Source organism: Heteronotia binoei, unplaced genomic scaffold (genome assembly GCF_032191835.1).
Source record: "Heteronotia binoei isolate CCM8104 ecotype False Entrance Well unplaced genomic scaffold, APGP_CSIRO_Hbin_v1 ptg000334l, whole genome shotgun sequence".
In the NCBI taxonomy this organism is placed as follows: Eukaryota; Metazoa; Chordata; class Lepidosauria; order Squamata; family Gekkonidae; genus Heteronotia; species Heteronotia binoei.
Window position 1 is genome coordinate 961142 of NW_026800018.1, and position 20634 is coordinate 981775.

At 41.3% G+C, this 20634-nt stretch overlaps 1 protein-coding gene across 15 annotated transcripts in view; it reads right to left on the reverse strand.

The window, feature by feature from the left end:
* The window catches only part of LOC132590604 (gephyrin), a 686862-nt gene that overhangs the window by 328671 nt on the left and 337557 nt on the right, over nucleotides 1-20634 (reverse strand). For 13 of the 15 annotated variants that reach the window (XM_060263562.1, XM_060263559.1, XM_060263564.1 and 10 more), the window contains one exon: nucleotides 1543-1637. The exons of the other annotated variants lie outside the window; for them this stretch is intronic. In XM_060263562.1, the coding sequence (XP_060119545.1) occupies nucleotides 1543-1637 (95 nt within the window). The remainder of the gene's footprint in view (nucleotides 1-1542; nucleotides 1638-20634) is intronic. 15 annotated transcript variants of the gene reach the window in all.

The following is a 20634-nucleotide window of genomic DNA, read 5'->3' on the forward strand; positions in this document are numbered from 1 at the left end:
GTTGCCTTCTTTACCACATGGGCTTTTGCCCAACCACCCTCCCCTTTTTTTCTTGTTACTGCTGTGAGGCATCATATGTGGCATTTATGCATCAGTTCATTCTCAGACCTGTCACAGCATGGGTGGTATCATGCTGTGCCAAGGCTTCTTACAGCTGTAACAAATAAAGTTGTGGCTAATTTATTCCAAGCCAGGTTATGTGTGTGAGTTGTAAACCGGGTTAATGGGGTACAATGAGTAAGGTAACCCCCCTTGTGCCCTTTGGCACCCTCCCTCACACCCTCCCCTTGGCGCTGTGGCTACAATAGGAACTACAAACTAATCAAAGGTGGTTTTAATCATTAATGTAGGCTAATTTCTTGCCATCTTAAAATAGTACTGATACAAAAGTTAATTACCATTCAATGATCTCATTATCATCCAGAAAAAATACAGTGATATTTTTAATGGTGTCCATGTTATGGAAAACACTACTATTATTATTATTATAGGGTGAGGGTAGTAATGAAGAACCTGAGCTGTGAACTTAGAAATCCTTGGCCTAAATCTTGGCCAATAGCCATGAACTAACTCACTAGGCAGCCTAAAAAAGCATCGGCTACATCATTACTGCCACAAATACAAAGACCTTCACACTGGCAATGGAGTACCCACATGGGAGTTTTATGTGCATTTTCCTCCATTAGCCATCATATTTATTTACAAACTGTATACCTCACTTTTCTGCCCTCATTAGTGCCACCCTTCATTTCCCTTTTACTGCTCCACGAGAGGTTTTTTCCAGAGCTTAAAAAAAACTCAGCAAGGGCTATTGCACTGCACTGCAATAACATCATAATCAACAACTTCCTCTGAATTTTCTGATTTTTTTTAAAATTCTCAAACTCTTTAAATTGCAGCAATATAAAGAGAAATATCTCTCTGAGAAGTTGATGAAAGAAAAATGGTGCCAGTGTAGCTTCAAAAATACCCCTACCTTTCCATCCAGAAAAACTGCTAACATACTTAGACTGTGTTCTTTCTTGAAATATTATACCAAGCCACGTTTGAGAAACAATGTATGGGGAAAAGCTTAGAAAGTGGATGATTAGAGGACGATGTTGTCCCCCCTCCCTGAAAAAAACACTGTTGTTGTTTGGAAGCTGAGGCAGAAACAAAATCTCAGCACAATGCAGATAAAGCCTTTACTGTCTAGTCTCAGCCTTATTCACAAACTGCAACACTAGATTCTAACACTGACCTAGTCTGTTGAAAGGATTACACACAATGAATACTTTGAACACTAAAGAGCTGTATACATTTGTAGTATATGTTGATTCAGGTAAAGGAACCTCCAACATAAAATATTTCCAGAGAAAAGGAAAGCCCTGTTTAACAGCACGTGCCAGACCTACCTAAAAGCAATTCAACAGGCATGAGAGTAATGAGCCTACAAGTAAAAAAAGGGGCCAAGAATCAGTGTATCACTCAATGCAGCCATCCTGCCATCTTAAATATTTGTGAAGAAAGATTTAATTTTGTTATTTTTGTTAACATTCTTACCTAGAAAGCATGCCCAGAGGTGTAACATTAAGTGATCCCATCAGCATTGCCAAGGCCATCCCTGGGGCCTCCCGTTCTATTACTTCTTTAGTGGCCTGTAATCAAAGATTAAACAGCAGACTGAGTAAAAACAACAAAAAGTAAAATAAATATAATCTAACTAAAATTTATGAAAGAAACTCCATTCTTTCCCTCAAAATTAACATGAGTTTCAGCAGTGAGTTAAAAACTCAGGGCACAGAGTCACTTTACACTCTTACCACTAAAATTAGCCCCTGTGGGAGTCTCATTCTGCCAAAATTTCCATAATCTGCTGCCAAACACACTTTTTATTTCTCTTAGATTTATCTTACAGGAGGCATATGTAGCTGTCAAACTTCTAAACTAATTAAATGAAATTTGATTGGTCAATGGCTAGAAACCACTGGCCACAAAATACTTCAACCATGCAAATGTTAAACAATGAATGCACCCTCACAGGGTACAATAGATTTCTCAAGGAAATCCAAACTACTTAGTATTAGGCACGGTCAGTAAGATCAAAGCACTCTTCAAAATGAAGACATGCATACAGCATATGTTTCTTATCCACTTGGGGTGATGAATGGTTTAGTAAACCTGTACTGTCTCTATCTAGAAGCCAAAAAATTCACAGACAGGTGTGATGAATCTTGTCTTACTTATTTGGATCACTTTCAATCGGGGCTGCAAGCTTTAATCTATCATTTTAACTTGTTAACAAAGTTTCTGTTGATTAATCATTAAGTCTAATTTTAATTGATGGGATTGAAAATAAGGACACACCATTGAGTCTATTTTGATTCTGGTAACAGAATTTAAAAGACAATACTAAGAACAGTCTTTAGAACTGGACTTTTTAAATTTATGAAGTACAAATGGGGACACCCCCCCCGAAACTTGTGGGGAGGGGGTCATTCCCCCATCTTTGCTTCTTTCCCTTACCCTCTCTTCTTTCATCATCTCATCTATGTCAGTCTTCCCCCACCCCTTGTATGTCAATATCCCCCCTCTTTAACCCCCAGTCCTTCTCAATGTTCCCTCTTTCCCCCACTCCTTCTCAATCTGCCTCTTTTCTCTTCCCTTCTCTCAGACAATATCCCCTCTTCTTTTTCTCCCCCTTCCTCAATTTCCCTCCTTCTTTCTCTCCTCCCCTCCCTCAGACAATAGCCCCCCTTCTTACTCCTACCTTGGGAGTCACAGTGGCTGTGGCAGGGCTCCAGGAGCTGCCATGCCATACCTTCTGCAGGGCCCCAGAGAACTGCCATGGCTGCAGCAGGGCCACAGGAGCCATTGCAGCAGTGCCCCCTGGGAGCCAAGGCGACAGTCTGGTCATCAAAAGCCACAGTGGCTATGTCAGCCCACCCCACAGGAGCAACCATGCTGCCTCTGTAGGACCCCCAGAAGCCATCTGGGTTAGAATGGATAAAAGGAGGTACTTCTCACCCAAAGGGTGATTAACATGTGGAATTCACTGCCACAGGAGGTGGCGACGGCAACAAGCATAGCCAGCTTCAAGAGGGGGTTAGATAAAAATATGGAGCAGAGGTCCATCAGTGGCTATTAGCCACAGTGTGTATATATACATAAATAAATTTTTTGGCCACTTCGTGACACAGAGTGTTGGACTGGATGGGCCATTGGCCTGATCCAACCTGGCTTCTATTATGTTCTTATGTTCTAAGCTCCACTGATGGTAAGTACTCTATGCCTGCACATAAAACATTTTTGTTTCCAGGGGGGGAATTTAAACACCTCCCAATGTAGATTTTTTTGCAAACTGAGTTTAGAGAAAAATCTCCTTTGTGTCAGTGTAGTTGTGATCAGCAGATTTAGATACCACAGATGGGGGCCAAACTTGAGAAATAGATATATAGATAATAAATGCCTCTTATAAATCCTATAAACCTATTTAAGACACATTTTTTACAATTGATCCAGGATCATTTCCTGTCATTTAAAAATATTTGATGTATTTTCTTTTTAGATGTGTAGATATTCCCTTAAAAATGCATGAATCCATGGACTTATACCACATATGGCTTAATTTCTAATGAGAAGATCTGGGGCTCTACTTTGTCTGCAAGCCACGGCCTAACCTCTCATAAGCAAACCATTCCCATTATTCATGGGTGTACTGATGGGGGCCCACAGCAATTGTTCAAAGGCACTTATTCCTCAGCACTGAGCAGAGTATGGTAAGGGAGAACTTATAAATGTAGCTCCATCAATTTAAAAAGTCAACAGCTGCCAATAATCAAAAACACTTCCTGCATTCAGACATAATGATAATGAGCCTTGGAAGTGCTGAGGCTCAAATGATCTCTTCCCCCCTCTCCTATACTTGTATATAACTCTGACATTGAAAAAAATCCTAGATCACAAGAAAACAATATTCCAACTATAAACTAGGATTTGTTTCTTATCTAACAGGCAGAATACCAAACAAGGATTAAACCATGGTAATTCTGGTTTATAGGCAATAAACAAATCCTAGTTTGTGATTTAAATGTTACAACAAGCAATGGCTTATTGTGAACCAGAAAGCCTTCTATATTCAAGCCACATGTAAGTGAGGTAAGGAAGAGTCCAAACCTGAGGATTTTGAAGGTTCATTCACATAACAACTAGGAGTGGAGCTATATGTTTTTTGAGGGGAGGCAAAATTAAAAAATGATGCCCCCTTATGGGCCCATTCTATCTTATGGGCCCATAGAATAGAATGGACGATACCCAATTTGGTACCCCCCCTCTGGTGGCACCTGGGGCAAGCGCCCCCTCTGCTCCCCGCTAGATCTGGCCCTGATAACAACAATGGTTTGCCGTTGCTTGTGAATGCCAATATTGCATTAAGGGATATTTCTCAATGGGTTAAACATATCTGCAAAACAACCTGCTGATTTTCCTTATCTCTTCTTCTGCTGAACAATAGTATAAAGGTGATGCTGAAGATTCCACAGCCCACATGGGCAGAAAACCACATGGCCCAGGAGACTGCACTTAGCAGCAGGCGCTGGCAAAAACATCACACATCACTCTTGTACCAAGGGTAGAAGATGATGATGTTGATGGAAGGCAATTTTGTCTAGTTTTCCCTCCTTAATTAAGTTCCACAGGCCACAGCTTTAGAACCATATAGCTCCTGTAACAACTAGCACTAGTTTTTCAGAGGTTTCAAGGACACATTTTCTTTGTCTTTTGTATTCTATATGTAGGTCCCAGGCTGAAGAGAGTGTTTGTTTAGAATTGTACTGCCAGTCTCCTATGTCAGAGTTGCACCCTTGTAAACCTATTAATTTTAACAGACTTAGAAAGGTGTAATTCTGCTTAGGATTGCATTACTCAGGTGTTATAGGGAGAAAAATCCATATTAGGTGATGTCAACTACACTGCCTATGTGTGCCTGTTCCATATTCCAGATACTCTTTAGTTACTCAGTTCATCACAGATTTCAGTCATGCTACACCAGCAGTAATAATGAGAAAAAGCATTAAAAATATTGTACATCATTGGTCAACTTTTGTTCTGCACACTTTTGAGCTACGTAGAATACGTAGTTGTGATAACTGAAGAATTCATATTACTGTTCCTATAAATCCAGTTGAAGATACTACATTTGTTAACATTTATAACTACAGGATTTAAAAAATCTGAATTTAATGATAAACAAAAATAAAAAGTATGCTCAATGGGAAGAAATTACCTTGCTATATACTGAAACTAAGTCCACAGAAGCTTGGGTAGGGGTTAACAACTCTTCCAACTTCTTATTACCCTTCCAATTTCTTCCTTGTTATTGAAAGGAACTCTGCACATGCTCTGAGAAACCTACTACCGTCTAGGTCTAGGTAGAAACCTGCTACCATCTAGGTAGCAGGTGTTTAGTTTAGTTAGTTCAACTGTATTGCTATTTATTTGGACATCTTTGTGCTGTTGCTCTTTTGCCTTCCTTCCACAATTTTTTCAAAACCAACTGCCCTTTTCTTTTTTCTCTTTAATAATAAACTTTTTATAAAGACCTTTTTTTTTTTTGCCAAGTACAATTTATTTCTCTGGAATATTTGTCTGAATCCCTTCTCGGCACACTAAATTGCAGTTGGCTATAAGGCAAAGGTATCAAACAGGCAGCCCGTGGGCTGGGTCCATCCCCTAAAGGGCTCGGATCCGGCCTGCAAACAACTGACCCCCCCCCCCCCGCAATGCCTCGCTGTCGGAGAGGCGCAGGCCAGTTAGGCTTTCCTCTTGTTTCTGCAGCCTCAGCTGTAGAAGCAGGAGGAATATATCCCCCGGTGTTCCTCTTTGACTGTTGGAGAGGCAGGGCTGGTTGGACTTTTCTCATGCTTCTGCAGCCGTGGAAGATGTCCCTGCCCATGTCTCTCCCAATTGTTGGAGAGGTGGGGAGATGCCTGGGCTTTCCTCATGTTTCTGCAGCCGTGGCTGCAGAAGCACAAGGAAGATTTTTTCTCCCCACCCCAGTGCTTCCCAGGCTGTCCTGGAACATAAGAGAAGCCATGTTGGATCAGGCCAATGGCCCATCCAGTCCAACACTCTGTATCACACAGTGGCCAAAAATTTATATATATATATGTGTGTGTGTGTGTGTGTGTATATACACACACACACACATATATACACACTGTGGCTAATAGCCCCTGATGGACCTCTGCTCCATTTTTTATCCAATCCTCTCTTGAAGCTGGCTATGCTTGTAGCCGCCACCACCTCCTGTGGCAGTGAATTCCACATTTTAATCACCCTTTGGGTGAAGAAGTACCTTCTTTTATCCGTTCTAACCCGACTGCTCAGCAATTTCATTGAATGCCCATGAGTTCTTGTATTGTGAGAAAGGGAGAAAAGTACTTCTTTCTCTACCTTCTCCATCCCGTGCATAATCTTGTAAAGCTCTATCATGTCACCCCGCAGTCGACGTTTCTCCAAGCTAAAGAGCCCCAAGCGTTTTAAGGTGTGAGGTGGTTGGGCTTTCCTTGTGCTTCTGCAGCCAGGCTACAGAAACACATGGAAGATCTCCCCCCCCCCCGTTCCTGGACTGTCTGGGAGTGCAGGGTGGCTGGGCTTTCCCTGTGCTTCTGCATCCAGGCTGCAGAAGCACAGAGAAGAGTCCCCCCGCTAGGCTTCCCAAACCTCCTGCCCTGGCGGGGGACTCCAGAATTTCATAAGAACATAAGAGAAGCCATGTTGGATCAGGCCAACGGCCCATCAAGTCCAACACTCTGTGTCACACAGTGGCAAAAAATTTTATATACACACATACACTGTGGCTAATAGCCACTGATGGACCTGTGCTCCATATTTTTATCTAAACCCTTCTTGAAGGTGGCTATACTTGTGGCTGCCACCACCTCCTGTGGCAGTGAATTCCACATGTTAATCACCCTTTGGGTGAAGAAGTACTTCCTTTTATCCGTTTTAACCTGTCTGCTCAGCAATTTCATTGAAAGCCCACGAGTTCTTGTATTGTGAGAAAGGGAGAAATTTCAAGCCTCTTCCCCCGCTCCCCAAAAAAATGGAAGCGGGGGGAGGGGGGAAATGGCGCCAAGGCTCAGGCTGAGGTGAAGGAGGAGGCAGCCAGTGGCCCGTCCGCGCCGCCACCAACCGACCCTCGACGGCGCTCCGGGGCAGCCTCCCCTCCCCTCAGGGCTGCAGCGGCGCATGGCCTTGACTGGTGGCTGCTGGGGCCGGCGGGGGGCTTCAGACGGCACGGGCGGCTGCTGGCCACGGCCTCGGCACTGCCCGCAATGCCGCTGGCACTGGGCCTGGCTGCGGGGCTCCTGCTCTTCGCCACGCCGCCCCACCGGAAAGTTAAGCGGTGCCGCTGGCGCTGGGCCTGGCTGCGGGGCTCTGAGGGGAGGCTGGGGGTTTTAATAGTAGTCTGCTCTTCTCGGGGAGTAGGAGGGATCTCAGGGCAGACCGGTGCCCTCAGCCCTGTCCGCTTCCCTAATGATGGGGGCCGGTGGGGCTCAACAAGAGCTGAGTAGCCTTTGCTCCCTTAGCTTGGTTGGGGGTGTGAGTGAAGTTCTGAGGAGTGGGCTGGTAAGGAAACCAGTGACTAAGATAAAGATCAATATTGAAATGTAAGCACGTGTGCTGTCCCTTTAAATGTGATGGCCAGAACTCTCTTGGAGTGCAATTATGCTTGTCACACCCTTGTTCCTGGCTCCTCCCCCAATGTCTCCTGGCTCCACCCCCAAAGTCCCCAGATATTTCTTGAATTGGACTTGGCAACCCTACCCCCCGCCCTGGCCCAACAAAGTCTCATTTATGTCAGATCCAGCCCTCAGAAAAATGAGTTTGACACCCCTGCATATTTTCTAGGGTTTCTGCCTTGTCACTTTGCTATTGCTCTAGTACTGTGCTAGAGGTGAACCTTCCCAGTAGGACAGTCTAGATGTTATCAGGAGGTTTTGAGTGGTGGTGGCTGATTTATAGGGAGCTTTCCAGGGAACTGTTTGTATAAGGGAGTTTCCATGCAAGGGAAAAAAACCCACTCTCCCCTCCCTACCATGACACTTTTCCTTTTAAAACCATCTATTATTGTAACCATCATTACATTTACTGGCAGTGAATTCTACAATTTAACTACTTGTTGAGGAATGATGTATTATGTTTTATCTGTCTTGTACCTACAGTCTATCAACTTCATTGGGTGCTCCTGAGTTCTATCTTCTTTCTCTACCCCATGCATAATTTATAAACCTCTATCATTCCCCTCTTAGCCTTCTGTTTAGTAAACAAAAAAAATCACATTCTTCAGCCCTTTTTCATAGGAAAGATGCTCCAGTGCCTTGATTATCTTTTTTGCCCTCTTCTGTACTTTTTTCAGCTTTGCAATTTCATTGTTAAAATATGATGGCCAGAACTGTACATAGTATTCCAAGTAAGGCTGCACTATTATGATTTTTGTTGTTTTATTCCCAATTTCCTTCCTAATAATCCCCAGCATGGTGTTTCTTTTTCACTGCCGTTGCATATTAAGTCTACATTTTTATTGACCTACCCACTATAATGCCAAGATCTCTCTTTTTAAAATAATTTAAATTTTATTGAAACTTTTATAACTAATATACACTTAAACAAAACTAAAAAACGATCAAGAAGTACATACAGTAACTAATGATTTAAAAGATTAAGAGACAATAACTTGTAGATCATTCAATACAACACATAGCAACTCGGAAAAAGTACTTCAAAACATTATAAAATACAATTAGTAAATCATTTACAATTAGTAAATTTATAATTAGTAAATCAAGCCGCCCTGAGCCACTTGTGGGAAGGGCGGGATATAAATCCTAAATAAATAAATAAATAAAAAAAATAATATTCATATATTTCAATGAAGTTTTTCCCAAATTAGGTTCCTTGTTATTAACATATTCCAGAAAGACAAACTATTTTTTCCAGAAACCAATCCCCTGCTTTAGGATTATCATGAGCCAAGATCTCTTTTAATCTTGATCACAAGCAGTTCAAAACTCATGAGATTCAGACTTAAAACCTCTGGGAGAATGGTTAGGAGGGTCCACTCCAGGATATTAATGTCCTGGATGGTTTCCATGAGAACTTCATGACCCTGTTAAGTAGGCTGATGCCAGATGAAAAAGAGTTTGAGGTGTTTACCACTGAGTACAAAAAGGAAGCATTAATTCTAGGTTTATGGAATTAGACCATTATTTTTGAGCTTCAGGACTTTGAAGGAAGAAGAATATTTGAAAGGCATACTTCTGGAGCCTGATCACCCCACCCCAATACCACCCCAAAACATCTGCTATCTTTGGGGATTCAGCCCCATTATCAAGTCTCTGCACCCAGATAAACTACTCTCTTAATGAAAACTCCATTCTGTGTTTTCCTTGCAACTTTGTCTGTGCTGTAATGTATTTCAATAGAGTTTCACTTTCCAGGGTTTGTATGGCCAGCTGAAGCTGTTGCTTGCTGGAATTCCCTCCTTGCAAATAAAGAGTTGCCTCTGCTGAATGGACCTGAGAACGGGTGCATAGTGAGTACTCTAACCTGAGAACCGACAGCCAAAGGGGGATATTTCACTGGAGAGCCATTACCAATTGGAGTACACCTAGAGAGGGAGGGAAAGCTTGCAATGCCTAGCCATTACATGTTTTCCTAGGCTCAGAGCATTTTATAGTCTTTGTTTATATTTTCAGTTTCTGCTGTGATCCTTGTGCTTTTTCTTGATGTTTTATTTTTAAAATTGCATTGCCAAATCTCATTATTCCCCCACTTTTTCATTTTGAACAAAATATTGTAAGAGTTTTAAGTGTTTGTATTTCAAGTTTAAAAAAATCCTTTGAATTGTGTTTGTCTATGACCTTTAAATAGTTCTTATCTCCTCTACTTGGCATTAAACTTTATGATACACATGGCCCAACCCCATAAAGTCCCATTTATGTCACATTCAGCCCTCAGAACAAATGAGTTCAATACCCCTATCTTACCGTATTGCCTTTGAATATTTTTGTCAATATCAGTGTGTTTATTCTTTCAGTTTTATTTACAGATGGTTTCCTAACATCTCCAGGGGGGGGGGGGTTCAATCAGCAATTGGTGAGCCTATCGTTTTGGTTAATCTGTGGAATATGGGATGCCTGTGCTGCTGACATGATTGCTCCACAGTCCCCTTTACCCTCCTGCAGAGCCTGGAATATGCCTTGGTTTACTGAAGAGCTTAGAGCAATGAAGTGGTTAGGTAAGCGGTTGGAGCATAAATGGAAGAAAAGAAAGCATATGTGACGGTGCAAGTGAGAGCATATTATTGTGCCCACTCTGCAGTAGTGGTAGAGGCAAAACTTAAAGAGTATTTGGTGAGGTACCTTGTAAAAAGTCCAAGTATATAATATCTACTAGATTACTGATTTATATACTTGCTAACCTACTCAAAGAATTCCAAAATATTGCTGAGGCAGCACTTTCATTTCCAGAAGTCATGCTGATTTTCTTTCGATGGGTTTTGTTCCTTAATACGCTTGTGACAGGGACATAGATGAGGAAGGCACTGCCCCCGTGAAAATCGTCCTGTAACTCAACTTGACAATTCAAACACACTCAGAATACTTAGAACACAAACTAATATCCATTTTTACAAAAAAAATAGTTGAATAAATAATAAACAACCACTAAACAACCACAGAACAACCATAAGGTGGAACAGGTAATGTGTCAGAAATATATTAAAAAGTCCTTAGTTCACAGACAAATATATTAAAAAGTCCTTAGTTCACAGACAAATTCATTCATGTTTTTCCTCTATTCACATCAAAACAGGTACTGTTCCAGCCTCTAAATTAGAACCTGCTTGGAACTTTTAAGTGTGAAAAGGTGAAGGACCTATGAGAAGTTTCTCCATGAAGAATATAGCTTGAATACAGCTTCTTGCAAAAATGGGGTTCTAAATATTCCAGAAATACTTGTTAGCTGTGTGGCTGTATGCCTGAAGTTTCTACCTTATCCAGAGCAGAATCTTCTTCTTCAGTGGCTGGAATGTGACCTGTTTTGTTGTGAATAGAGGAAAAGCATGAATGGATTTGTCTGTGAACTACCATTAAGGACTTTTTGATATATTTCTGACGTCACTGGTGAGTTTCATTAGTAAGTCACAATCTCAACTAGGGTTGCCAAGTCCAATGTAAGAAATATCTGGGGACTTTGGGGGTGGAGCCAGGAGTCTTTGGGGGTGTAGCCAGGAGACATTGGGGACGGAGCCGAGAGCAAGGGTGTGACAAGCATAATTGAACTTCAAGGGAGTTCTGGCCATCACATTTAAAGGGACTGCACAAATTTTTAAATGCCTTCCTTCCATAGGAAATAATGAAGGATAGGGGCACCTTCTTTTGGGGCTCATAGAATTGGACCCCCTGGTCCAATCTTTTTGAAACTTGAGAGGTATTTTGGGGAGAGGCCCTAGATACTATACTGAAAATTTGGTGCCTCTATCTCAAAAAACAGCCCCCCCCCAGAGCCCCCGATACCCGCGGATCAATTCCCCATCATTCCCTGTGGGAATCGTTCATAGAGGTGCATGATGGCTCTGGGGGCGGGGCTTTCCCCGCTGGCCAGCTGGCTGGGGGAGGGGGGAAGCCTGTAAAACCACGGGATCCCCCTCTGGGACCTGGGGATTGGGAAGCCTAATCACAGCCTTAAGTTTTCTCAGCACTAGTGTGATACTCTTAACCACATAATCACTCAGGCTCTATATATTCTGCCATATCAACAGATACTCATAGTGGTTTACAGTTTATTATATTTCAGGTGCAGATGAATATGTAAAGGGATATAGTAAATAAATGTATGTTAGTAATACACATACACATTACATACATAACCTTGGAATGCATGTGTTCATTCGTGTGCACACCCACACATATATACACACTGTTCTCCTGTCTTCAACTAATTAAATGCTTTTCTGAGCATTTCACAAATAGTTCACCCCTAATTTATGTACTGTAACCTCTTTATTATGCCCTTGAGCAGAGTGGCATTTAGAAGGCTGGGTTAGCTCTAAAAAGGTTTCAAAGATAGTGCAAGAGGAAAACAAACAATCAACCCTCTATAAATAATGATCAGGGAGCCCTTCAGCATAATTCAGGTCCATTCTTAACTTTGTAAGAAAAATGACCTTGACAAATAGACTTAGCAAGAAAGTAGTGTGATTATTAAATATGTATGCGCTATGCAACACTAAAAATGGAAAAAGCAGTAAGCACAGCTAAGCAGTTTTATCTCCTCCCTGCATGTGACATTTACTATAGTAGATTTCAGAATATGTATGTACCTATTTCCAGTTGTACACCATTAGAATTATGGCCAAGTTGATTCCAGAGTTTTTTTAAAAAGCACATTGAACAAGTCAGGTGTTACTTTTGGAAGAATAGCTGGTTTTTATAACCAACTTTTCTGTATCCTAAGGAGTCTCAAAGCAGCTTATAATCGCCTTCTCTTTCTCTCCCTACTTTGTGAGGTAGATGGGGTTGATCGAGTTCTGAGAGAACTCGCCCAAAGTCACCCAGCAGGCTTTATGTGAAGGAGTAGGGAATCGAACCTGGTTCTCCGGATTAGAGTCTGCCACTCTTAATCACTACATCACTAACTGCATCCTTTGGGTGAAACAGAAACATTGATTTTCATCATCACAAGGTGGTGCTATATTTCACAATCAGAGGCAGATCTATTTTTTTTTTAAAGGCAGCAAAATAAATGTATGAATTTGTATGTCAACAGGGAGGGCTCCTTCCTGCTGCTTGAAACATAATACCGCCCATCCAGTTGATTTGCACCTGTTGAAAGGCTGCTGTATATCTGCTTGCTATGTAGCAGGATGGGGCCTTCCTTGCTGCCAAATCTACACATGAGTAAGCACCTAGAAAAAAATGTATGGGCAGAGGGTTCATGCTATTACTTTCAACACGTCCTAGTTAGCAGCTCTCGTCTGGATTTCCTGATGACTGTGCTCAATTAAATATCTTTTTCTTTGGGAATTAGTGTTTTCAATGTAATAACATTTAACTTGAAATTCAGATATGTTTGTTGGTAGTCCTGAATGTGACTGTTTGTCCAAATAATATACTTTCTTTTATTTACACTGATGGACCTCCTGATGGCGCCTGGTTTTTTTGGCCACTGAATGACACAGAGTGTTGGACTGGATGAGTTATTGGCCTGATCCAACATGGCTTCTCTTATGTTCTTATTACATAATTTGTTTTCTCAGAATTTCCACACAGACACAATTCCTCCCCAATGTCTTCAACATTTTTGGAAACTGTATTTCTCTAAAAGTAACTCATTCCTTCACTATTCAACTGCCTGTAACTGAGTTAAGGCTTACTCAGTCCTTATGAACTGGGTAGCTGTCAGATAACATGTTCAAAACAGTTTAACTCCACCCCCCCAATCACTGTCCTACGTCTTTAAAACCTATTGCATTTTCCCCTCTTCCACTAGCTAGTACTCTAATCATACAATGTTCATATGGACACAAAGGAGCACAATTAAACAGTTGGATTAGTTTTCAGTTCCAGCACTAACAACCTAGTTCATTTAGGATCAGCATATACATTGGAAGGGGGATATGTTAGTCAGTATCTTTTAAAAGTAATTTTATTCATGAAAAATAAAGTTGTGTACAAAGCTTTAGAAATTCCTCCTCAATTCCAAAAACAAATCATATAGATGTTATTAAATTCAGTTTACCATCTGAGTCAGAACAACCATCCATTAATCAAATGTACTAAATTTTCACTATGTAATTATGTAACATACACATTCCTTTAGTTTTTCCAACTATTAATCTTCATTTGGATTTATGTTCCTTTTTCAGTATCTAGCAAATACTAATCTGGCAGATTACACTTGGATCAAACACCTCCCCAGTACTCAAAGAAGATATTGGTTTTTATGCTAAACCCTTTCTCACCAAGTAGAGTTATACATCCACTGTATTCTAATGTATTTCTTTTTTCTTTTTTTGTATTAGTGTAGTGGAATAACATTTGTAATACTATGCAACATATTAGATTGGGGAGGGACAGTGGCTCAGTGGTAGAGCATCTGCTTGGTAAGCAGAAGGTCCCAGGTTCAATCCCTGGCATCTCCAAAAAAGGGTCCAGGCAAATAGGTGTGAAAATCCTCAGCTTGAGACCCTGGAGAGCTGCTGCCAGTCTGAGAAGACAATACTGACTTTGATGGACCAAGGGTCTGATACAGTATAAGGCAGCTTCAAATGTCCATATATGTCCATATTAGATTTCTCTGACAGAACAGAACATCTCTTAACCCATGGCTGAGAGGAGACCAATGCAGCATGACAACAGACTTTAAATTTATTACTCCTTACAATTAAGAAACCTAATGACAACTGCACACCATCAAGGACACATCAGACTTCAGACTGGTTTTAATTATAAATATTTGTATTTTTACTTACTGTTGTACATCACCCAGAGCCTGGCACCAGCCGAGATGGGGCGATTAATCAAGTTAAATACATCATCATCTCCAATTCTGACATATTTATGTGCTTGTGATGTTGTTCCCCTAGTTGAACCCTAACAGGTGACAGCCATATACCTAACCTTATTATTCTTTTAATCTGTTAAAAAATCTTCATTATTCTGTATGCTAATTTACTGCTCACCTTCTATATGTACGTTTCCACTCCATTCTGTCTGAGGAAATGTGCGTGCATAGGAACAAAACTTCATTGGTCTTAAAGGTGCCACTGGACTCTTAACTTGGTTCTACTTCTTCAGACCAACATGGCTACCCACCTGGATCTAATCTGGCAAAAGTTATGGCATTTAAAACACATTGAGTATATTTGCTAAGGAAATCTGCATCATTCAACAAGAAACATTTAGGGGAGAAAGGTAACTCTCCACCTATTCCATGGGAAGTTAGTAATTATCTTAATACTATGCCAATATATAAGGATTTGAAAGGTGGCTATCAGATTGACTGCTTTAGATATTCTATTTTGTGATGTTTTTATTGGCTTAACTAAACATAGTTAAGTTCATGTTCATAAAAAGTTCAACATAGTTAATTATATTCCATAATTTATTATATTACAACTGCCAAATAAAGGAGTAAGTTGGAGGCCAGAAGATCAGCAATTCAGCACGGAAGAATTCAGAATGTGTGTTTTATTTCTCTTCTGACTAAAAAATGGAAAAGGATGTGTTATTATAGGTTTTTGTCTGGGGGGAGGGGGATTTAAAGGGTTAAGATTTTGTGAATATTTGACTGCACTTGTATATCTTTTTTTTTTTTAAGTTTAATTAAAAAAAGAGAATGCAAACAAAAAAGTAAAGGATTGAAAGACAAGAATAATGAACATGGGGAGGGAGAGAGAGAGAGAGAGACTGTGAAATGGCAACTACTCTGCATGGTTAAAAACTTACTGGTTTCCCCCAGGAAAAGATAGACAAGCCTTTACATCATGGCATCAAGCGGGCATCTCTTATAGTGATGATCTATTAAAGAAAAATGTGGTGTTGGATAAAGCTCAACTAGAAAAGTTAGGAGAAACAATCCCTTGGTTCCAGTACTTTCAGGCTCATAACATGTTACTGTTCAGATTTCTTACAGATAACAGGACCTGCCCTCTCACAGAATTTGAATTCATTTTACAAGAAAGAGAGGAGGCTATCCCTGGTTTATTGTCTGTTCTACAAACTTTTGTTGGCTAATGGTAAGGTGAAGCTTGCAACCTGTCAAAAGAAGTGGCACAAAGATGTACAAGAAATGATAAAAGAAGACTGGTAACAAGCCTGGAGCACCCCTGGTTATATGTCCAAAATATTCAAAATGAAATTTTAGTCAATAAAAATGGCCTCTAGGTGGTATTATACACCATCACAGCTATACAAAATTAAGTGGTCGCTATCCCTTCATTGCTGGAAAGAATGTGGAGAGATTGGGGATTTCATGCATACTTAGTGGTCTTATCCCAGTTAATAAATCTGGAGAGATGTTGTTCATGAAATTAACACAATCACTGGAGAGTCATCCCACTGTTGCCTGAAGCCATTCTCCTAGGTTGATGGCCAGAAAAGCCACAAAATAAAATCTCAATGGAAAGACTATTATTAATAGTGACAAGGTTGACCCTTGCAAAACATTGGAAGAACCACATGATGCCCTCAGTCCATGATTGGAGAATCCAGCTCTGGGACTATTTTATACTTGGAAAAATATCCTCTTACAGTTCTCCAGCACACACACAAATCCCAGGAAGTCTTCGTGAAGCTATAGTTTCCTATTGTTACATACTTCTCTGACCTTGACATTTTGCCAAAAAACAAATTTTATCATAATCTGATATTTTTCTAAAAGCAGTGATACTCCTTTACTATTGCATTTTGGCTTTATTGTGCATATGTTTGTTGTTGTTGTTGTTTGTTCTCCCCCTTTCCCCCTCACCTTCCTTTTCTATAAGCTGAGGTCTTTTGAACTCTGCCAGCGTGTATTCTCTGTATTGGGAATTTATTATGCAGCTTTTTATTTTGATCATGTTGTTGGTGTACCTACCTCTTGAACCTTGCCTGTCTGAGTCTGATCCTAGAATAATGGTATAGATGTGTTATTATAGGGTTTTGTCTGGGGGGGGGGGTGGAGGAGGAGGGATTTAAAGGGTTAAGTATTTTGTGAATATTTGACTACACTTGTTGTATATCGTTTTTAAAAGTTTAATTAAAAAAAGAGAATGTAAAAAAAAGAGAGAAGTTACTCCTAAGACTTAACTACAGTAAACAGACAGTCCACAGATGTGGGCTTGAGATCTTTTCCATTACATTTGTGATATAAATAGTACAGAAACCTTTCTGCTCAGCTTGAGATCCTATTTTGTTTGGCTGACAGCACACTGACCTCATTCAAATGGGTGTATTTTAGGCATTTCTGATGTATCTGACATATCTTAGAGAACGGCTGACTGCCAAGTGATTGTATAAAGCTATGCATTTGCTTTTTTCTCACTCTAGTATTGAGGTAATTTCTCTCTAGTATGATTAAATCACAATAATTTCACACTTGCAAATTTTTAAAACATTTCTAAAACAAACACCAAGCCATCATGGGATAAGCATAGTGCACATAGGTATCGGATTCCAGAAGACTTAGTAGAACCCCTGCATATCTACATGCACAGCTGCCTATGTATGCAGTGTAACAGGCTAAGAATGATCATATTGTTGTTGTACCTACCTCTTAAACTTTGCCTGTCTGAGTCTGATCCTAGAGTTTGTGGGTACCTCCCAAGAGGTATGATTTTGTATGCCCCTCCAAAATCTTCTAACTCCATGTAATGCAGATCACTCATACTCCAGTGTATCTAGACCTCCCATTTACCCCAGTGGCCTACTGTACTTCCTGTGCACATACTCACATAAAAAGGTGTGTTGAGCATATGGGAAGCTTCCAAATGGGCACTGTGTCGGTGGGGAATTATTAGAGAATTACACATGCCTTAATTAGTACACAAGACACAGGATGTGTGTATAGCCTGATCTTGTCAGATCTTGAAAGTTAAGCAGGATGGTAATTGGATGGGAGACCATCAAGGACTTTGCAGAGGAAGGCAATAGCAAACCACCTCTGCTTAATCACAACCCTTGAAGTGTCTCTATAAATTGGTTGTAACTTGATGGCACTTTACACAGATAATCATTGAACAAATGAAAAAAAAATATTGTGGAAGTAACAAAACGATCTCTGGTTTTGCAAACATAATGAAAGTTAAATGCAAGTTTAAAGACTAACCAAAATACCACGATTCAGGGTCAGTTCAGACATAATGCAAAAAACAACTTAAGCTGTGGATAGTTAGCAAAACCAGGATTGGGTTGACATATAAGTGAATGTTGTCTCAGTAAAACCTGGCTTCATTGTTTCAGTTTTCATTCACGTAACACACAGGTGATTTGCGTTAAATGCACTTGACTGAACAGAAAAAGCTGTTGGAGTAAATGGGACTCAGCATGCCAGGACAATGGAAGTGGGAATGTGCATTCGGTTCGGCCGAACCGTATTTACAGCCGAATCACCACTGATTCAGCTGTATACGGAATAGGCTGAAGCCGATCCCCATAGGCGCCCATTACACAGCAGCCGAATACGGCTCGCCGTATGTTTCCGAATAGCTATTCGGAAGTATACGGCTGTCAATTCAAAAGGCGGGAAAGTAGCTTCTGCAGCCTCAAAGGAGCTGCTTGCCTACTTTCCCGCCTTTAGTTGCCTTTTCCCGCCTCTCCCATAGCCTCCCTGGGATCAGGGAGGGGGGGAGGGGGAAGAGGAGCCCCAGCAGCCAATCCAAAGCATGCATTTGCAAAATGCATTGCAAATGCATGCTTTGCAGGGCTTTTTAAGGAGTCTTCCTGGCTGGACTCCTCCATTGCTGCTGAGATTGTGCTGCTGCTGGCTGGCCCTTGGCTTCAGCTGCTGCCTGCTGCTCTCTCACTCAGCCTTACCAGCCTTACCAGACTTCCCTGGACTAGAGAAGACAAGGTAAGACAGTCTTGGGGTTCTTGTTTTTATTTATTGTTGGTAAAAGGACTTTATAAGACTCAGAGTCCCTTTACTTATCCAGATTTGGGTGGTGGTGGTGGTGGGGTAGCTTATTTGGGGTTAGGGGTTTCTGCTTGGGGAGGGGGCCTGGGGTGGGGTGGGGTTTGCCAATTTGCCCATATCTTAATTTAGTGAGAGGACTTTTAAAAGTGCAGTGTCCTTTTACTTTTCCTGATTTGGGTGGCTTGGATTTCTTGGGGTTAGGGTTTTTTTTGGGGGGGGGGGTGTTGGCAAAGTTCCTGTATTGTTAAAAGTTGAGGGTTTTTTTACTGTTTTAAAAGTATTCAGTGTTTGATTTGTTGCTGCTGCTGTTACTTTTATCTTCAGGTTATTGGGGGGGGTGCTGTTTGGCCTAATTTTCATTGTTTAAAAGGCCACTTTTGTCTCCCTTTTCCTGGTTCTGGTTTTAGGGGTGGGGGTGTTGTTGTTGACTAATTTGGCCTGAGCTTTCTTGTTGGTGAAAAGGCCACTTTTTAAACACTTGGCCTTTTGTGATTCTGCTGGTTTTGTTTTGGTTTTTTTAAATTACCTCTGGTTGGTGTGGGGGTTGGCGAGGGTGTATGTAGGCTGTGTGGGCTGGGTCACTTTCTTGTTTTTATAGAGTAGATTGTGTGTTCTGTGGCAGGGAAGCTGGCACCTGGGTGAGAGACCCAGAGCCAGAAGGCTTGTTGTGGTTGGCCAGCTCTCCCCGTGTTGTTTGGGGCAGGGCTGGAGAGCTGGCATCTGTAGATTGTATGTTCTGTGGGAGGGAAGCTGGCACCTGGGCGAGAGACCCAGAGCCAGCAGGCTTGTTGTGGTTGGCCAGCTCTCCTCGTGTTGTTTGGGGCAGGGCTGGAGAGCTGGCATCTGTAGATTGTGTGTTCTGTGGCAGGGAAGCTGGCACCTGGGTGAGAGACCCAGAACCAGCAGGCTTGTTGTGGTTGGCCAGCTCTCCCTGTGTTGTTTGGGGCAGGACTGGAGAGCTGGCATCTGGGTTTGCTGCAGCCAGGTCTGCCTCAAACCCCCTGCCCCCCCCCCCACAGTAGCCTCTAATTATGCCCTATGTTGCCATTGATGTCAATGGCCCATAGGGTATAATGATGGAATAGGGGCACCCTTTTTGGGTGCCCCTGGAATGGGATCCCCTGGCCCAATCTTTTTGGGACTTGGGGGGGTTGGAGGGGAGAGTCCCCTGCAGGTCCCCTGCAAATTTGGGGGCTCTCCCTCAAACCCCCTCCCCTCCAGGCAGCTTCAAATATACTCTATTTGCCATTGATTTCAATGGCCCGTAGGGTATAATAGGGCTGTATATTCGGAAATAGCCGCGCATCTACCGTATATGCGGCTATTCTGAATGCGGTATTCAGCAGTATACGGGGATTCCGAATTCCCCCCCCCCCCCCGTATACTTCCGAATCCGTGTAATGCCGAATTATTTTTTTTGCACACCCTTAAATGGAAATCACTATATTTCTCTTTGCACTACAAGCAGATTGTGTGTATTGTGCAGGTTTGCATGATGGTGCAGGTTGCACAATCAAATAACTTTGTTTAATTAACCCATGGCTGTGCATTATGTCTGAACCAAACTACAGTATACAGCCTCTTGTTTCTATAAGTTCTTGACTTCTCCAGAACTCTTTATTGGGCTGGATGTTAAACCCCCCCAAAAAACACACAAAAAATAGGATCATTTATTAGTGGGCCTGGTTTAAATGGGCAGTCTTGTAATTAAGAAGACTGGAACAATATCACTAGAGAAAGTTTAAGCAACAAAGTCAACTGAAATTAGAATACTCTCTAAAATGTGATTAATTCAATCAATTTCAGCAAAAATATACAGTAAATTTAGCTTTTTAATGCAACCACAATAAGAGAAAGAAAAGCATGGACAGACATTTTAACAGTATGTAGTACATATTAAGCTAGCCAAATTTTTAGCCCTGTATATCTTATTTATTAATGAAGTACTGCTGAAACCAAATGTCTTAAATATGA